At 50.3% G+C, this 19,643-nt stretch overlaps 2 protein-coding genes across 4 annotated transcripts in view; both read left to right on the top strand.

Annotated features, from left to right (window-relative positions):
• Window positions 1–6,838, top strand: part of Tdrd1 (tudor domain containing 1) — a 37,716-nt gene extending 30,878 nt beyond the window's left edge. For all 3 annotated transcript variants that reach the window (XM_040742341.1, XM_040742333.1, XM_040742331.1), the window contains 5 exons: window positions 1,901–2,068; window positions 3,482–3,709; window positions 4,206–4,252; window positions 4,332–4,424; window positions 6,312–6,838. In XM_040742341.1, the coding sequence (XP_040598275.1) occupies window positions 1,901–2,068; window positions 3,482–3,709; window positions 4,206–4,252; window positions 4,332–4,424 (536 nt within the window). In that variant the 3' untranslated portion in view covers window positions 6,312–6,838. The remainder of the gene's footprint in view (window positions 1–1,900; window positions 2,069–3,481; window positions 3,710–4,205; window positions 4,253–4,331; window positions 4,425–6,311) is intronic.
• A 5,909-nt stretch (window positions 6,839–12,747) lies between these two features.
• Vwa2 (von Willebrand factor A domain containing 2) overlaps window positions 12,748–19,643 on the top strand; it is a 35,256-nt gene continuing 28,360 nt past the window's right edge. The window contains exons 1-2 of the mRNA XM_040742328.1: window positions 12,748–12,897; window positions 15,867–15,928. Of these exons, the coding sequence (XP_040598262.1) occupies window positions 12,857–12,897; window positions 15,867–15,928 (103 nt within the window). The 5' untranslated portion in view covers window positions 12,748–12,856. The remainder of the gene's footprint in view (window positions 12,898–15,866; window positions 15,929–19,643) is intronic.

Below are 19,643 nucleotides of genomic sequence, written 5' to 3'. Positions count from 1 at the left end.
ATTGCACTGCTGACATAAACAGCACTTGCTGTGGATGTTCTGATTTGTTTCTGGAAGTGGAGCCGATCCCAGAGGTGCTGTGGGGGTGAGCATAGTACCCATGACTCCATGGGCAGGTTGGGGCTGCTGGCAGGATGGCAGCCAAGCAGGTCTACAGCAGGGTGTCCAGGGAGACTAGACTGCTTCTAATCATAGCACCGTTTGAAAACAGTCTCTGCCCCTCCCTGTCCTGTTAGCCTGATCTCTGTTCTGTTCCACTGAAGAGCTGATCCCTCCGTCCTCCTCTTGACCTTGCCTCTCTCTCGTTGGGTCTACTCCAGAGGTGTCTCCATGTGAGGTAAAATTCTTGAATTTGAAAAGGCCAGCCCTGATAACTTGCCTACATATAGAACCTGGGTTAGAAGCCATGTAGTAAGTACTTTTCTGTCAGGAACGCCAGCCTGCAAATGACAGACTTACTATAAAAGCTGGGCTTTGGCTTAGTCTTGTTCTCAACCAGCTCTTAGGACTTAAGTTAACCCATTTTATGTTAATCTGTGTCTTCACCTCATCTGCACTGCCCATCCTGCTGGCACCTTCTGCCTCTGCCCTGAGGGCCTACCCTTCCCTTCCCCCTGCCTGCCCCTCCCTCCCCCTGCCTGCCCCTCCCTCCCCCTGCCTGCCCCTCCCTCCCGCCTGCACCAGTCACAGCAATACATCTTCATGCACTGTGCAAATGTCCCACACCAAACGGTTTTCCCTGAACATGTTGAAGCATTGTTTTGTGTGTTAGCTGTGGCACTTTTGGTCAGATGATGGACAGGTTCCCCACATCTAGCCTGCGCGGTCAGGCCTTGTGTGATTTTCATCCTGTGGTTTCAGGTTGGACTGCGTTCACATGGTGGCTTCCTTTCCACACTGTGGCAGGGGACTCCTGAGGAGCTCTAAGTCTGGGAATGTTTGTTTGGGCCTTTCCCCACACCCTGAACCTACGCCAGCCCTTCCTTCATTTTCTCCTTTGGTCTCTGCCCTGCTGAGCGGCTGCCAAGTCTGCCGCCTGGCGTGGGCTCTGCTGAGTTTGCTTCCTTCTGTTCTATTTCAAGGCTTCTTCATCCCCAACCTTTCGTACTTGATGGTTCGATGTTGCAGTTAGCACCACTAGCTCTTTAGTTTTCATGGGGAGGTGTGTTTCGGTATTGTCCCTTTTGTGTTTTTGAGGGTGGCTGCGTCCTTCCCCCTTTGCCTCTGCTTTCCCTGGGCCCTGTGGCGTTGGCTTTGACTGTCTCGGGAGAGGCTCTCTAGGATGGACACCAAGGGCTATTTGGTAGTTCATGCACAGCAGCACTTAGCCACTTGTGGCTCTGGTTCCACTGGCAGCTGGACAACATCTGGCAGCACTCCCTGTGTGGCGGCTGAAGTGTACATTTACTGTCTTTGGGAAACTTCTCCTCTCCTCAGCCTCGCACTCCCCTGTCAGGAGTCCTCTTTGGAGAAGGACCTTCTAAGCATGGAGCTCATCATGTTCTTTGGTAAACTTCAAGCTAGGTGCTATGTGTAAGCGTGCTTCTAAACTGGTCTCCTCCCCTGCCTGGGCCCCGGGCTGGCCCTGAAGGGCACGTGTGACGACACTGCTTGGCTTCCTCTCCAGCTTCACATAAACTCGCTCAGCTGGGAGTTTCTTCCACTGAACATGCTTTCCAGCTGTGCAGAATTGCATGATCTCCTCTCATATTCTGTCTTGTAGTTAAACAAAATCAGAGTATTAGAGTCTCCATGGAGGGATTTGGAAGGAATACAGAAAAGAAAACCCTCTTAATTAGATGCTTTGGTGTGAGCTTTTAAGTGTTGTAGATAGAACCATCTCAAGGGATGGGAAGGGCTCTGGCCTGCTACTTGTAGGCTAAGATTCCTTTGTTTGCAGGTGATGACCTCTGGTACCGGGCCGTCGTCCTGGAAACATCAGACTCTGATGTGAAAGTACTCTACGCAGATTATGGAAACATGGAGACCCTGCCTCTTTCCAGAGTGCAGCCAATCCCTGCCAGCCACCTGCAGCCTCCCTTCCAGATCATTAGATGCTCACTCGAGGGTATACAGTTCTGTTGCTTTTCTGGATTTGTTCTGTGGGATTTTTATCTTCATATTTCATAGCTCTGTGTCTGAATCAAATGGTTTATATCAGATTGTTACCAGTGGTTGGAATCTGGACTGGGTGTTTCCAGGTTCTTGGCCTCTTCAAAGAACTGGGAATTCAGGGCTCACAGATCTGCAGGAGGCTCACAGGAGCTGTATTTGGAGCAAGCAAAAGTGTGTTTAGAAGGAAGCGCTGTTGAGATGGGCAGCAGACCAAGCGAGCACCCGCAGGGCTCTGGTTATGGTGTGGGGTCCAGAGAAGGAAGACTTGGTTCCTGAGTGAGTACATAGAGCATACAGGTAAAAGACCTAGGCTGCCAAGGACAGTTCAGGAGCATGCAAGCAGGGTCCCAAACTAAATTAACCTAAACGTGCCTTCCACTACCTAACTTCTCAGCAAGAGTTTTCAGAGAAATTCTGTATCCTTAATTCTTCAATTAGACTATATTCCATTTGTAATTCTGTTGGTGAGGTTGCGGGGTGGGGTGGGCTGGGGGTTGGGGGCTTTCCTTCAGAGTGGCAAGGTTTGGAGATGGTGTTTTCCCTGTTGTGAAGCTCTGTTGGCAGGTGGCAGGGTGTGACCCCGGTGGTCTGTGGAGTACCAGTGGTTTTGCTACCTTGTCACTGCTCCCTGCGGGAGCCAGGCATGCTCAGTGGTAGGTAGCATCTGGCCTCCTGATTGTGCCTCTAAAGCAGCCAGCGATCCACTGTGCAGTTGGAACTCGTGTAGAGCAAACGGAATGATTAAGGTGGCCCTGTCCCATAACTGTCCCTTTCCTCCCAGACGATGACCATGTGACTGCTCGTGGAACGCTTGCTTTCTGTGCTGCACAGTGTCGTGTCCTTTAGAATACGGAGGGAGGCCGGGTTGTCTGCTCTTGTCTCTGGGTGCCTTACAGCTTGTTTCACACCCGCAACCATGCTACTTGTTATCTCATTATTGGATAACTTACCTAAAACAGGTCTTTTTTTTTTTTCTTTTTTTGGTTTTATGAGACAGGGTTTCTCTGTTTTGGAGGCTGTCAGTCCAGCCCGGCCTCGAACTCACAGAGATCTGCCTGCCTCTGCCTCCCGAGTGCTGGGATTAAAGGCGTGCGCCACCACCGCCCGGCTAAAACAGGTCTTTTAAAAAGAGACCTCTGTTGGTTAAGAGCTCTGTTTGTTCTTGCAAGGACCTGAGTTAATTCCCTTCACACACACGGTGGCTGGCAGCCATTTGTAAGGACAGTCCAGGGTAGCCAACACCCTCTGACTGCCATGGGCACCAGGCACACACAGTTCACATGAGTGAGGCAAAACTTTCATACATGTGGAAAGTCATCTGTAAGAAAGATAGAGTAGTTGACTAAGCAGTGTTTCATCTTTCCAGGGCTGATGGAACTGAACGGAAGCTCTTCGCAGCTAGTGATGGAACTACTGAAAAATGCCATGCTGAATCAGAGTGTGGTTCTTTCTGTGAAGGGAATTTCAAAGAATGTCCACACAGTGTCAGTTGAGAAGTGTTCTGAGAATGGTATGGTCAGCATAGCCGAGAAGCTGCAGATGTGCGGTCTGGCAGAAAACCCCACGTGGAAAAGGGAAGGTGCTTCAGCAGCAGGTACCTTCCAGATGCAGTACACACGCAGATGTGTGCGAGCCAGCCAGGTGGTTGGCTTGAGTTGGCCTGACGGGCTTGCTTCTTGGGCTTTAGTCCCCTCTACCCACTCCTGTCTGTCCCAAGGCCGGTGACAGCTTTGCATCAGGAGTCAGGACCCAGAGTTTTGGGATAGTTACACACCATACCTGTGTCCTTCTAGTTCCCCTTCGTCCTCAACAGCAGGGTTCCTTGTGTATTTGAGATGAATCTTCCTGGCATCCCATGAGGTCTGCATTTGGCAGACCCGACCTCACCCAAAAGTCATCCCATACTTCGTGGAAGACCTAATCTTCAGAGGGGGGGAGTGCTGGTCTTTGAGGGTCTAGAACACAGAAGATGGGTGGGTGGAGCCCGTGGTGTGTAGTTGACACTCACACAGGCTTGCTCAGGTCTGGGGCTGCTGGTTTCTTCGTTGACGTGACCTAGTGATGGGTTTTGTTTGCTTGCTTGCTTCTAGAAACAACACACAGCATGGACTGTTGCTGCACAGAGTTACAGAAGCAGGTGGGTACAGTTCCCTTACACGGAACTGCTCTCCCGACATCGTGAGAAAGTCGATTAACTGTTTCCTTTTCATCTGTAGATTGAAAAACATGAACAGATTCTTCTCTTCCTCTTAAACAATCCAACCAACCAAAATAAGTTCATAGAGATGAAAAAGCTGCTGAAAAGCTAAGTAAGTTTCATGATTGCCCACAGCCATGCCGCCAGGATAGAGCCGGGCACCTTGAGAGCCGTGCTTATTTGGGGGTACCCTGTCTTAGTCGATGCTTGTACTCCCAGCATACCTGACTTGTGGGTTTCCACGTGCGGAAGCCTTTTCTTACTGTTTGACTTTGGAATTGCTCGTGCTATTGGTACAGAGAGGCTTGTAAAGATAGCGATGGGTTGGAGCTTTGCCTCAGATCATCTCAGGCCATATTTGCACTCCGCTGCAGTAAGTTAACACTTAACTTTGGGGTAAGGATGGAAAAGAGCCAGAAGCGATGGAGCAGGCTGTGCTGGCTGCACCATTAGGGGATCTGGGGTTCTCTGGGGTTCTCTGGGGTGTGGCTCCTCAGGACCAGAGCAGCTGTGACTTTGATATGGATCCACTCTGTTATGTTTGTTAAGGAAACCCAGGTGAGCCCTCAGCCAGATGCCAAGAGCAACAGTTCTTACTGTCATGATTTAATGTCTTATAGATGATTTCTATTTTGTGTGCTTGTGCTTGAAATGTTGAGTTTGGTGATTTTCACCAGAGACAAGAACCTGCAGTGAGTGACAGGCTGGAGTTAGCCCAGTGCCAAGGCCACCCATTTAGTCACCATTAAACTCTACTTTTGTCTATTGATCTGTGCACTGGGCTTCCTTTAGAAAGATAGTGACAATGCTCTTACGCAATTTCAGATACAAGTGGTATTTCTGTTTCTAGAAGATGATGGGGGTTGAATATCTTAAAGGCTTGGTTTACAGCACACACCAGACCCCATCTGAGCACATGGCACCGCACTTTGCACTGGGCTGCACCCTGTTTACGTCACACAGGCCCAGTCCTGACAAACACCCTTAAAGGAATTAGAACACAAGCCAGGCTGTGCCTGCTGTCGCATCCCGGCCCCGGGGAGGGGGGGGCAGACTGAGTGACTGCAGCCCCGTGGCTGCCAGCCTCGCCCACTTGGTTAGTGCCAGGACAGTGAAACACTCTTGCTTCAGAGTGAAGCGGGTGGACAAGAGCCCAGGAGCCTCACAGGCTGTCTGCCACTGACGGCTACGCCTACGGGCACAGCACGCACGCACCTTGCCCTTCCCCCGTATGCCTGCACACTCTTGTATACCCCACATACACAATTCCATCGTCTGATGAAGAAGCAGAGGCTCACGACATGTACACACATGCACGCGCACACACGCGCACGCGCACACACACACACACACACACACACACACACTCTGCAGTCTGGGTCTTACAGCTCAAAGGTGAGAGCTGTCTTGGGTCACAGCATCTTTCCAGGTCAGTCCAGAGCTACAGAGCGTGGCGCTGGGAGGTGACAAACGCAATTGAATATTTATTCTCCCCTAATCTTCTAGAGATAGAGAAATGTGTTTAAAATTTTGAGACTTTAATAACTTCTGTTTTTGTTGTTTTTAATCATTATGAGTCAGGTAGCCTGTAATGCCAGCCTTGGAATTTGAGGCAAGAAGACTGAGTGTCAGGTCAACTTGGTCTAACAGGACCCTGTCTATAAATTATTACATAATTACATAAAAAGGTGGTACTCAGTTACAAATTTCCCAGATAGGAGTGCTGATACATTTCTTAAAGAGACAGGTGATACAAAATCTGTTTTCATATTTGGGAAGAGCTCTAATAGCTGTGTCTTGCTTGTGAAGGAGGGAATAGTTATCTCTGAATGCTAATATCAATAAAAATTAAACACTGTTGTGGCATTTGATGTTTTATCTGACAAGTACAATCTAAACTTACATAAATTCAGTTAAGGTATTTGGTTTGCTTGTACTTAAAACTTAAGAACCACAGTCTTTTTGTGTAAACTGTAATGATGGTTGATTTCTCTTCCAGAAATGGCATCTCTGGGAAATTCAACACTCGGGAGGAGAAGCAACAAAAGCTAGACTTGAGAGAGTTCGTCTTCTGTTTGTACTTGCTTAACTTTGTTCTTTTGGGTTTACTCCCCCACCCCCACCCCCGTTCTTTTCACAAAACATTTGAGTCTTACATGAGAGATTCATGTAATAGCCAGGCGTGATGGTGCATACCTGTAATCCCAGCCAGTTGAGGCCAGCATGGGTTCTGTGGTTTGATACTTTGTCACAGTTTCTAAGGAGATGTGAGGCGGAGTCTGTATGTTTGCTCCACTGAGTATGGAAGCTGGAGCCTCACATGCGCTAGGCAAGGCTCCACCGGAGAGCTGCAGTCCCCGGGTAGCCTCTGCTGAGTGACGGTGCTGAAGGAAGTAAGTGGGTGGTGAGCACTGGACAGGTCTGGCAGAGGAAAGACAGGCTTCAGGACTGTACCGTCAGACATTTGCTAATGAGACTCCCAGTCACCTCTGCCTCTTCCTCAATAAATGCTGTTTGGTTCCTTTGCTTCTGCATTGCGTGATCCAGTTCTGTGGTTAGTTGCAAGAGCAGACGCTGCCTCTCTCGTCTCGGGCGGTGGGGTGTGTCCATGAGCTCCAGGGCTGCACTAGGAGGGGAGGGGAGTCGCAGCTCCGGCCCTCTCTGCCCTTTGGCTGTGTTCTGACCAGTGTGTAGCCATTTACTTCATTTCTTCATTTGACTTCTGCTGCAGAAACAATTTAGTGTTCTGAGACACACATTCAGCTATCAATTAAATTTAAAATGGAGAGCACCTTTGTTTTCCCATAGCGCATGACCAGATTCTGCTCAACTGACCCACATGAAGAATTGCGAGCGGACAGTGCAGTTTCTGTGCAGTTGTCCCACGGTTTCCTATCACTGTGGCAACCCAAGAAGGCATCGCCAACTCAGTCAGTAAACACTGCTGGGAGTGGGCTTGTTAAGTTTTTCCTTTTTTCTTTATTGTCAATGTGTGCCAGCTCTTCTGTCAAATAGAACTTTTCCTCGTGTAAAAACTCGATGTGCCTCTGCTTAGATGACTTGTTTGTTGTGTTTGTCCAGTAAAGCCGTTTGTGTCCACCTCACCCTCGGCTTAACTGCTGGCCTTTGGGATTCCCGTGCCCTGTTAGGCATGCTGGGACACTCGGTACCGAGGTCACTCACCCCGCTTGGCTGCACTGCAGCAAGCATGGAGACAAATGCCACCGAGACAGCTTTGGAAGAGTGTAGATCCCAAGTCAGGTTTCGTCGCTTCAGACCCCATGTGGCCCTGGGAACTGGATTGAGGATGAGCTTGCTCTCGAGGGACTGCTGTCCCCATGAAGCCAGGCTGGCAGGCAGGAAGCAGTGCAGACCTGCTGACTCCTGCCTGTGGGCTGCAGCTGTGCATGACCCACTGTAGAGTCGGCTGTGTTCATTCCACAAGCATTCCATGGACGCCAGCTGTGTGCCTGACAGTGTGGTACACACTTGGTTGTTGTACAAGGCCATGGAATGGGCTTCAGGCGCCCTCACGGTACCCATCCAGCTTGGCTGTCACTGAGGGTATTAAAACAGGGACCATGTCTCCACCAACAGGCGACCTCCTGGACAGAGGCCTGACAAGTGTCAGGATTTTGGGGAGGAGACCTGTTGAGTGGACTAGAGGACTATTCCTAAGTACTTTGTTTTCCCAGGGTTATTTTTCTGCAGCTGCTTAGAATTGCCAAAGGCTCAAAACCGGGAGTGGAAGTGATGAATGCTCTGGAATTTTGCTCTACTGCATAAATGAATCTTCTGTCTAGATTCATCTAGACTTGTCTAGGGGATCCAGAGCAGCAGTTCTCAATCTGTGGGTCAAGACGGGGTGTGTGTGTGTGTGTGTGTGTGTGTGTGTGTGTGTGTGTGTGTGTAAGACCCTTTCACAAGGGTGGCCTAAGAAAACATTAACATTACGATTTATAACAATAGCAACATTACAGTTGTGAAGTAGCAATGAAAATGATTGTACGGTTGAAGGTCACCACCACAGCAGGAACTGTGTTAAGGGCTCACAGCATTAGGAAGGCTGAGAACCACTGGTCTAGAGTCTACTGTCAAATTCCTGACAGGACTTAAGGCCTCGTAAGCCTGCCCACTGGAAGCATCGAGTTGTTGCTCTGCTTCAGGTGGGCTCATCCCCAGTGGGCAGGTTGGTGAGCTGGGCATTAGCTCATGGTTGTTCATGTGGCTAAAATTACTGTTTATATCCTCTACTCATCTTCCCAGGGAGGCCACAACTTTCGTACAACCTAAAACTGGTTCCATGAAGGGTTTTAGTTGCCCAACCTGAGTTGTTTGCCAGAACTTGCTTTGAACTCTGAGAACTTCAAGTGATGCCAAAAAGTCTGGAAGCTTGGTGGTAACAGTGCTCACCCCTCTGGTGAGAGCGTTCCAGGGAGTTAGGGCCCCTAGAACTTGTTACAAGTCAGATGCTGTCCCTGTCCCTCTCCAGGGTGTACAGCTGTGTCAGTATTAAGGCGCATACCTTGTGAGGACTCAAAGCAAGCTGACGACCCAGGTCAGTTTGGAGAAGCGCTGCCAGTGTGGCAGCAGTGTTGGCTGCTGAGCACTGGCGGAGCAGAGTGCGGCAGACTCGAACCTTCGCCTTCAAAGAAGCGCTGCTTGATTGAGTTCAAAGTCCCTTCCCCAAAGGCACCTGTGCATACAGCATGGCTCCTCTCCCCACCTTGAAGTTGAGGCTCCTGACCTCACTCAAGGGGGGCCTTTGAGATGCCCTCTCTGCCCTAGAATCCCCACCATATCTTTGTTCTGACCCCTGTTCTTAGCCCGCCCCACCGTCTTGACCTGCAGCCCCTGAGGAGCACTGCACTGGCTCCCTTAGGTTCCTGGGCTCTACTGCTGAGCGAGGTGTTCGCTGCTCCCAATGGGCTGCCCAGTGGGACAGAGATGCACATGGCCGTTCTGTGGGCTCCTGACTCTCCTCTCCCCTTTCTTCAAGTGTGCTCTCATCATGGAGGTGAAGAATTAGGATGGGCGCTACCATCAGGAGATGAGACCGAAAGACTGCAGGAATGGTCGAGGAGCACTGAAATGCTATCTCAAAGCCACGGTCATTCCACCACACTCATGTCTCAAGAGTGCTAAAGTTCTCACGCATCTCTGCGTAGAACCCATGGTGTGTGTTTGAAGCTGACACACTACAGGGTAATGGGGGATGTCCTTCTGTATGTTATTGGTTGATGAATAAAACACTGGCCAATAGAGGCAGGGAGATAGGCAGGAGTAGGAGAGGAGAATTCTGGGAAAGGTAGGCAGAGAGAGACTGAAAGGAGATGCCATGTAGAAGAGGAAGGAGTAACAAGACTGGACCCTTCTCCGGAAAAATACACATGGAAGTACTAGATTAATAGAAATGGATTAATAATGAAGACAGAGCTAGTCGATAAGAGGCCCTAGCCATCAGAAGACAGTTTAATAATCATATAAGTCTTTGTGTGTTTATTTGGGGCTCAAGGGGGGCAGGGCCTGGGAGGACAAGAAAATCCAGCAACAGGGCAATTTGTAAAATCACATGATAACAGCAGCTAGACAGTGGTGGTACACACCTTAATCCCAGTACTCCCAGAGGTAGGTGGGTCTCCAAGTTCGAGGCTGGCCTGGTCTACTGAGCGAGTTCCAGGACAGCTAGCGCTACACAGAAACCCTGTCTCAAAAACAGCAACAAAAAAACTGAAGGAGCCGTTACTCTGTAACTAAGCACTGGGGCCCAAAAGGCAAGGGAAAGAAAGCCTGCATCAGAGCTCACGAACTTCGGATAATGTCCCGCAGAGTAACGCAACTCTCCAGAAAGGAAGGACTATCACGTCAAGTAGCTGCCCAGTTTCTGATACGAGAAGCCTGTGCCTGGGCTAGCGACTTCTCCAATGGACCTCACGAATTAGTCCAGAAAACCTCCGGGGCAGGCTATGGTGAAAAGTCTCAGCAAGGGCTATTTCTGAGCCAGGCTCGCATTGCTACCTTCCCCGATGTGTTTGCAAGGTTGGGGGTGTTAGGATAGAACACAGGCAAGTGGTACGTTCCCAACCTATGTTGAAGCTTCAGTCACGAGATGAAACGTGAAGCAGCCAGAGGTTAAAAGACGTTAGGATGCCCAGAGTTGAAATAGGGTCTTTCCACGGTAAGCCTGACTGGGGGGGGGAGTGCAGGGAGACGGCGAGAAATCACCTTAAGGGTGGGAGGGCATCAGCAGTGACTTCCTCCAGGCTACCTTAGGAGCAGCACGGCCATTTGCCACATGCACCATCACTGTTAAGAGAGTGAGCTGCTGGGTTTCCAAGGTTCAGTAATGTATGCATTGATGACACGCTGAGACCTTGGGACCTGTGGTCAATAGTGATAAGATGGAGTTCATCTTTCTATAGTCACTAAAACATTTAACACTTCACACGTGCCTTGCATTTCTCTGAAAGAACGCTGGCACGGAGGTAGAGACCCTCTCTCTCCTTCTCCCTTGGGAGGCAAGGCCCCACTGTGGGCTCAGGGCCTACTTAGGAGTGATGCTGTTTTTACTCTTGTGTGCTCCAGTAAATGCTAATAGAAGGAATAGGTTGAATGAAGAAAGAAACTAAACTCCCTATCCAGTGAAGTCAGCAACATCAAAGAAAGCTGCCAGGAGCCCATTTTCCTGAAAGCTGCCTGACAGAATAGTTGGAAGCCAACTAGAATTATAAAATAAAACGCAACAGAAACGTTAAACGGGAGGTGTAAAGGCAGGTGTGGTGCTGCGCGCCTTGAGAGGCAGAGGCAGCGGGATCTCTGTGAGTTCGAGGCCAGCCTGGTCTACAGAACCAGTTCCAGGACAGTCAGAGCCATTATATAGAGAAGCCCTGTCTTGACACTGCCCCACCCCCAAAGGAAGTGTAAAAACACAAAGTTTGGTATTTATCTGCCAGGTTGGGTTTTACAGGAATAGTGGGGAAAGGTGCAGAAAATGGGGAACGGACCAGCTTCCTGGAAGACAGTTTGTTTAAAAAAAATCTGCCAGGTGGTGGTGGCACATGCCTTTAATCCCTGTTGTAAAATATTAATTTAAGGCTTGTTATTTTTGTTTATGCTTTGGAACATTTGTTTAATGATGCAAAGATGTGTTTGATGAAAGAAAATTCACCTGCAGGCAGGAGGCTGGGTGGGCAACTAGCTGACAGGAAGTTGTATGGAGGAGCCAGGTGGAGAAGGGTTTATAAGGAGGGCGAGGAAAAAGCAGGGGGACTTCTTGGGAGATGCTGAGAGGTGAGCTGTTTGCTATTCAGTCTCTTGGGGACTCTGTCTCAACCTTTGAATCTTGATTTCTTAGCGGGACAGAGATTTAAATGTTTTCTTAGTAGCTTTGAAAGAGTTGGTGCCCGAGGAAACAGAATTCCCCCAGGCTTCAGCTCTTGCAGCCTAGCTGCTGCTGGTAGCGGCAGAGTGTCAATGCTGAACAGGACAGCCTGGCTTAAGAAGCAGCAACAATTAAAAAAGAAACGCAAATGGGCACCCCTGTTGGGCACCATTATATGTTTTTTCCCTCAGGCCCCCCAGCTCCTGAATGAATTACGCACAGAGGCTTATTTTAGTTATGAATGCCTGCCTGACCTTAAGCTTGGCTTGTTTCTTGCCAGCGTTTCTTAAATTATCTCGTGTACTTTTTCTCTTTGTGCTTTTGTCTTTTCTTCTGCATTATCTTACTTTCCTTCGTACCCTGTGGCTGGCCCCTGACACCCTCCTCTCCTTGTTCTCTTGCTGCTCCCGTCTCGGCTCCCCTTCTATTCATGCCCTCTGCCTGCCAGCCCACCTAACCTCGCTCCTACCTCTCTATTGGCTGTTCCGCTCTTTATTAGGACCAACAGGTGTTTTAGACAGGCACAGTAACACAGCTTCACAGAGTTAAACAAATGCAGCATACACTAGTCACACACCTTAAAATAATATTCCCCAAACAAATCCCAGCATTTGGGAGGCAGAGGCAGGCAGATCTCTAAGTTCGAGGCCAGCCTGGTCTACAGAGCCAGTTCTAGGACAGGTTCCAAGGCTACAGAGAAAACCTGTCTGGAAAAACGAAACAAAGCATTGTCATTGTCTAACACCTGGAAGGCCTGGGCTAGTGGGAGGTTCGTCGGTCTGAGGACGAGGGAAGGGCAGGGGTTATGTTTTTGTAGAATGAACGTGCGGGAGACTTGTCCGCCCACTGCAAACATCACCCGGCTCAGCTCTGTCGCCTAGCCTTCTCCAGCCTGCCCTGGACAGGCCTTAGGATGTTTTCCCTAGCTGGCCATGGTGATGCATGTTTGTAATCCCAGCTACTTGGGAAACTGAAGCAGGAGGATTGTTTGAATTTAGCAGTTCCTGCCCAGCCTCAGTAACATAGCAATATCTTGTCTAAAACAGACAAGACAGAGAGAGAGGGCAGAGTGGGGAAGGGGAGGGCAGGAGGGGCTCTCTCTGGCATATCACACTAGAAAGAAAAAATTGTCCTCAGGTCTTTGGGCCTGAGCAAGGTATTTTATGTGGAAGACAAGGACAGCGATTGTTACAGCAAAAGACAAGTAAGGACTTCTGACCGCGTGGGAGCCTTCCTCTGGCTTCAGTCTCCCTGCTCGGGCATTGGCTGTTATATAGAACTCGGGTTTCCATCCTGCAGACTGGAGAAGGCTTAAAAGGAGCACGCTAATGTCTGTGGGAGGAGTTCCATTTTCTCACGAGGTGGAAGTGGTCTCCCTTTTCCCACCCTCGCTTTGGCTTTTGTTCCTTGATGGGCGTCTGAGAAATGTAGTTCTCAGTTTCTTAGTATGATGGGGGTGATTTAGCCACAGACCCTCACTCACCTGGTGCAGGTGCTTGCAAAAGTGAGACAACCCGAGGGGGGGGGATGGGGCGCAGCCTCCGAGCCCATCTGTGAGCTGCCTGGAAGCCTGGAATAACATGTGTGGTGAGCATAGGTAACAGAACGGGAGAAAGGGGGCAGTGAACAAGGCATTCTGTGACGGAAAGGGCTTGGCGAGGTTTTGCAAGCAGCGTTGCTCCCTGCCTCTGGCTTGCAGACTGTCAGCGTGAATGCACAAGGCCCCAGAAACCTCACCACGTGCTCCAGTATAGGAATTAAAGGCAGGTGCTAGCCGGTGAGAACTGCCGAAGGACCAGATTCGGGGTGTGTCATGCTTGTAATTACAATTCCCGATTCCCTTTCTTTGTTCCACCCCATGGCTCATAGCCGCCTTCTTCTGGATCCCAAACTTCTACCACAGCGCTGCCTTGGGCCTCCGGCCCAATAGTGCTCTTCCTCGCTCAGCGTTCTCCTAGAGTCCTCCCAGGGTCCTGGAGGAGGCGATGGATGGAGCAGTGCCCTGGGAGGCTAGAATGGACTCTAATCCACTGAGGAGCCCTGTGGTTTGGCATCTGTAATGGGGATGACACCATGGGGATTGTAATGGCCTGGCTTTGGAGGGTTAGAGAGAGGACCTGAATTGTGTGGAGCCTGGTAGCAGCCTGTAATGGATGTTTCCTTGGTAAAAGCGGTTGTCTGTTCTTGCTGCAGAATTCATCCTTGTCTGAAAACTTGTCTGGGCTGTACATAGTGTACATGTGCATCCACGGCCACTCCGGAGGCTGAGGCACACTTAAGCCCAGGAGTTCAAGGGCAGCTGGGACAATACAGATAGACCCGGTTGATTCCCCCCCCCCCCTTGGCATAGGGTTTGACTGTTTCAGTTGTGAGAATATTTTGAGATTTACCAAGACCATGATAAGCTGGATATCTGTGATGCTTGGGGTGGGAAGAGCCTTGGGTGCTAAGGACACTTTGCAGGATACCACATAACAGCTCACCAGCTTGGCAACAGCAAATTCAGTGGGTGTATGAACACCAAGGTGTCCCCGAAAGGTTCCTTCCAGCCCTCTGCAGATGGCATTACTGTGTTACCCAGGCTTGTGACCATCCTTCTGCATACGACCAGGCAGTTACAGGTACCAGGATTCCTCCAGAGACCAAGATGCCATTCCTGGTGGCCTCTGGCAGTCAAGGTAGTCAGATCGCAGGACAGTCTGGCTGTGTGACAAACGGGGCCAGGCGAGAGAGATGCCACGTGACCAGCATTTGTGGGTACTGTCTTCCATGCAGTTCCCACTCGCAGAGTGCCAACATAAATTTTGTGTTAATGAGCAGAAAGGTAGGGTACCGAGAACTCGCAGCTGGGCAAGCAGAGGCATATCCACAGAAGTTGCTTAGATTAGCCTGTGGCGTGGAACGAGGGGCCTGTGTTCCTCGTGCCCCAGTAAGCAGGAACCTCCCATAACCTCCCAGCAAGCTGGGAATGTACTTCCAGAGACATTTTACAGGCATGAGCCCCTGGCTTCTGCACACGCTCAGGATTAGAGGTTGCAAACCCAGAAAGCCACACGGAAGCTAAGAAGCAGGACAGACAGCAGCGGGGAGTTTCTTGAGTCCCACAGTACTTTGCTTCCCACTGCCTCCTCCACCTGCTGTCTACCCCATTGGCAGGTGGTCCCACATCCAGTGTAAGGTATGAGGAAAGATTCACGCTGAGAGAAAGTCCCGCGTCTGCCATGCTGGCAGACCCAGGATCCGGGATCACAGGAGCCCCCTCTCAGCCGTCCAACAGCCTCCCCAGCCCCCTTTCCCTTTGATGTACCTGGGACTCTCCTGGTACATCATTTTTCCTGGGAACACCAAGTATGCAGGTTTTTCTTTGGTTGGTTAGTTGGTTTTTGTCAGCTTGACACAGCTAGAGTCATCTGGGAAGAGGGATCCTCAGTTGAGAAAATGTCTCCAGCAGACTGGCCTGTGGTGGCATTTTCTTGATTAGTGGTGGATGGAGGAGGCCGAAGCCCGTTGTGGGTGGTGCTGCCCCTAGGCAGGTGGTCCCTTCCTGTATTATATAGGAAAGGAGGCCAAACAAGCTAGGAAGCGGCTTGGTCTCCGGGGTGAGTTCCAGTGTCCCAATTCCTGCTGGCTTCCCTCAATGACGGGAGCCAAATAAACCCCCATCTTCCCGAGCTGTGCTCGGTCATGGTGTTTCACCAGGGAAACAGAAAACAAGCCGGGGCACTTTGCAGCTGTTCTCCGCAGTCTCAGTAACTGGAGAGTGTGGAGAGTGGGTTTCCTGACTTGGTAGAAGATACAGAAAATGAGGGTGGGCAATTAGTCTTTGCCTTGCTTGCTTCTGGAGAACTGGAGTTGCCTTAAAAGGGATCATGGCCTGCTGGGACCCCGAGGGGGTGGAGAATGGGGACTCTTCCCACAGGAAATCTCTCCTAAAGGCTGTGGAGACCTTGACTGGATTTGAGGCAACAGTGATATCTGGAAATATGTCACATGACTGCTTAAGGTTAGAGTGTTTGGGGAAAGCCTTCATGGTTTGGGGCACTTGTCTTCTCCAGGCTGCAGCGTTCATGCTGAGGCCTCCAGGGTCCTGTCCTTGGGTATGTCTGTAGAGACATGCTGCGGCCAGTCACAGAACTCACTGCTGATGTCTGCTTTCTTTTCCTGGCCCTTCAGGTCTGACAACATGCCTCCACTTCTGTCTCTGTCAGCTGTCTGCCTTCTACTCTTCTCCACAGGTAAGATGTCTTTTGACGGTCTATAAATTTTGAGGGTTTGGCCTCCTTTCTAATCCCACTGACTTTAACTTCACTTTTGAGAAATATCTTTGTGTGCGTGGAGAGGACAAAGGGCACGCTTGCCTATGCGAGCGAATGCCGAAGGCACAGGTCGGTGTCCCGTGTCGTCTTAGTTTTCTGCTGAGCCTCCAGCTCACCCTTACAGCTGGGCAGGCTGCCCTGTGAGCCCTGTGAGCCCCTGAGATTGTCCCGTGCCCCCCCCCACTAGCGCTGGAGTGAGCAGCACGCACTGCTGCTCCCAGCTTGTATGTGGGGCCTGGGGATCCGAGCTCAGGTGCTCGCGCTGGTCCAGCAAGCATCTCACCCGCAGATGTTAGCGTCAATGGTCTTTAGATCTTTTTCTCCACGGCTTGGTAGTCTCCCTAGCCTAGCCCAGTCTGCTTGGACTTCTACAGTTGCTCCGGACAAACCGCGTGGGGGTCCACCTGGCCCCTCCACACCACTGCCCACACAGCGGCCTTTTCTGTGTGTACAAATCGGATCACATCCGGTCCCACCAAAAGCTTCCAAGTGACTTTCTACTTTGTGAGTCCCCCGTGGCAAGTGTCTTCCTTTTGTATACAAAAGAACCCTTACTTTCTCCTTTTCACTGAGGTTCTGATTTCACACACACCCTCCCCCTCCCCCTCCTGTCACTGTCACCCCAGTAAACTCACTCCCATCTCTTAGTGCCCAGCACAGCTCTTCTGGCCTCCCAGATTATGTCAGCTCTCTGTTCAGCCACCTAGAGCCCGTTCCCCGTTAAGAGCAGATACGGAGCTTCTGTTACTTTCTGACTGGGCGGTGACAGATGACTTCCGTAGGGAAGGGCTCTGAAGACTGATCCCTCATCACTGTGTAATCGCTGTGCCCCGAGGAGGACCCGCAGCTCCGGAGGTTGACTGACAAACCAGAGTCCCCTTCCTTAGCCTCCCGTGTTGTCCCTGTGCTCTGGCCTCCGTGAAGGATGAACTGAGGTGTGGGGAAGGACCCCGTGTGTCTGCAGGGGATCACCCTGGAAATAGGAGCAGGCCCACTGAGGACTCGGCTGTGCGAGCCCAGCCTGGGGGGGCTCAGGGCTCTTCTGCAAAACTGAGGTGTCAGACTGAAGCCTTGAAGACCGTGAATCCTCCCTGACCTGTAGTTCCGAGAACAGACATCTGCTGGTCTACAGAGTCAGCCTCCGTCACCTCCCGCCTGTCCCCTGAGAACAGGAAGGCCTAGACCACTCCGTCTCATCTCCAAGCCAGGGAGGATCCCGTCTCACTCGCTGTCTTCATGGCCTAGCAGCTGATGTATACTGTGCCATCTTGAGAAGCAAGGCTGAATAAGGTTTCCCGTCAGCTTCCCCAGCCTGAGTTCTGCTCTGTCTTGTGATGATGCTGGCACCCAGGCCTCCTGGACACCTGCGTTGGGTCCATTGACTCAGGGGTCAGGGCTGCGGAGTGTAGCTCTCTGTCCAAGCCTTGCCTCGTGAGGGGGAGTGATTACATCCTTGGCTGTCAGCATTGTCTACATTATCATAGCCCACCCACTGGGAGAGTAAAGTCCTGGCACCGTGGCAGGTGGTCTTTAGAAGAGGCTGCCGACTCTGTTAGAAGCGGCTACAGCCAATCGCTTTTATTCTGTGTTCCTGTTCTGTGGCATCACCAAGCGCCTTGCATGAGGCACTGGGAGGGCCGCTCAGGCTGAAGGTAGGCTCAGCCGGCTCCTGGTGCTCGCTCTGACTCTTCAGTGCGTGATGCAGAGGGCCACAGGTGCTTAACAGGTGGCCTTTGGCCATGGATCTCAGCAGTGTTCCTGTCATGGGGAAGGTGGGTTTTGGGGTTCCTGAAAAGCCTTTCAAAAGTGAACAGTCAAGAGGAAAGTCCTTCTGTGTATACGTTGTCCTACCGGTTGATGAATAAAGCACTGTTGGCCAATAGGGAAGCCAGATAGGTGGGACTAGAAGTCGAGGAGCATTCTGGGAAATGTAGTCAAAGGTAGGGGCCGCCATGTGATCTCCCAGGAGAAAAGGAGGGTGTCCTTGGAAAGATAAGTCCTTATAGAAATATATATTAGTAGTCATGGGTTAATACTTAAGAATGAAATAGCCAGTGAGAAGCCCCAGAAATTGGCCAACAACATTGTAACTAGTAGAGTCTCTGTGTGTTATTTGGGGTTGATGCAGCACTGGGACCAGGCTGGTGGGAAGAATTCTCCTTACATAACAGTACTTCGGTGTTTGTTATGTGGCTGTGAAGAGTCTTTGGCTACTTGGCTTTTTTCAGGAAACTTCAGTGTCTACAGGAATGTAAGAGGAGAGGAGAGCTATGGAAGACAAGGCCTGTTCCTATGCTGGGGAGACAGAGGAACCCAGCCTGGCAGGTGCTGAGTGAACAGGCTGCCCGAGTAACACCTGTGTTGGTATCATTCCCAAGTCCAGCACGCTCTTCGAGAGTCTGCGATCAGTTTCCTGGCAGTTTTGCAAACGCTGTACCTCCAAGCTGCCATACCATCAGACTCCTTCCCCTGTGGGTCCCCCGTGCACTGTCCCAGCAGCTTGTCAAAGCCACTTCCTCCGCCCTCTGTGATCACTTGCTGCAAGGCTCTGTGTCCCTGGCTTGTCCCCTCTGCTGCCTCTGGTTGAGTTATGCCTGTCCAGTAACTCACATTCACTTCTGCAAATAAACACCCATACTTTGATGCTTCGGGGGAGCTGACTTTGCAGGGTAGCTCCCTGGGTGTCTTCCCACATTGCTTTTGGCTCATCATAAAACGGTCCTGAGACCCTTTGGTGTGGTAACCCCACCTTCGAAGGTCCTTTCTTGCTTTTTCTTTAAATCTGGGCTGCCAGAAGTTGATCTCACAGCCTTGAGTCTGGCACACAAACAGTCTACCACCGAGCTACACCCTCAGCCTTAATAGATTATCCCTAGCTGCTCTTAGATTATCCCTAGCTGCTCGTAATCGGTTACAATTTAACTGAATATGAAAAAGCATTGAAAACTTACCAGTGAGCTGGTTACTCTCAAACCTTTCTGCTCTCGATCATATTAACTATGTTGCTAATATGTCAGCATTTTTCACGTTTCTGTTTGTAATCTGTCTTTGGCCCTTCCCTAGTATAAAGAATGTTGAAAGGTGAGGGGCCTATCCTGTGTTCCCTCTCACTGCCACTGTTTGTCCCCGATTTGTTTTCAGTTACAATACTACAGGGTGGAAGAGCCTTTTATTGTTTTTTAATGATTCCTAGTTCACTTGGCCCAGTTGTTTTATAGAGAGCTTTTTTTTTTTTCTCCACCCGAGACAGGGTTTCTCTGTATTGTTTTGGAAGCTGTCCTAGAACTTGCTCTGTAGTCTCTAGACCAGGCTGGCCTCAAACTCACGAGAGATCCACCTGCCTCTGCTTCCCGAGTGCTGGGATTAAAGATGTGTGCCACCAACGCCCGGCCCTCTAGGAAGCTTTTTAATCAATTTACAGCATCACCATTTGTGTGTGTATGTGTGTGAATTCCCAATTGAATCCTCCCTTGATTGTAATTTAAAATTTAAATTTTATCCACGGGTTTGCACGTGTAAGCATCCAGGTACCCCTTTGAGCGTTTGCCCTGGTGCTTTTCTGTGGATTTGCCTCGTCGGTGAATTTTAAGTTTTTTGACAGTGATGTGTTTTTTTTTGTTTTGTTTTGTTTTTT

This window comes from Mesocricetus auratus, unplaced genomic scaffold (assembly GCF_017639785.1).
Source record: "Mesocricetus auratus isolate SY011 unplaced genomic scaffold, BCM_Maur_2.0 Super-Scaffold_4256, whole genome shotgun sequence".
Classification (NCBI taxonomy): Eukaryota; Metazoa; Chordata; class Mammalia; order Rodentia; family Cricetidae; genus Mesocricetus; species Mesocricetus auratus.
The sequence above is the reverse complement of the archived record's forward strand: the minus strand, read 5'-3'. Positions and strand labels throughout refer to the sequence as shown.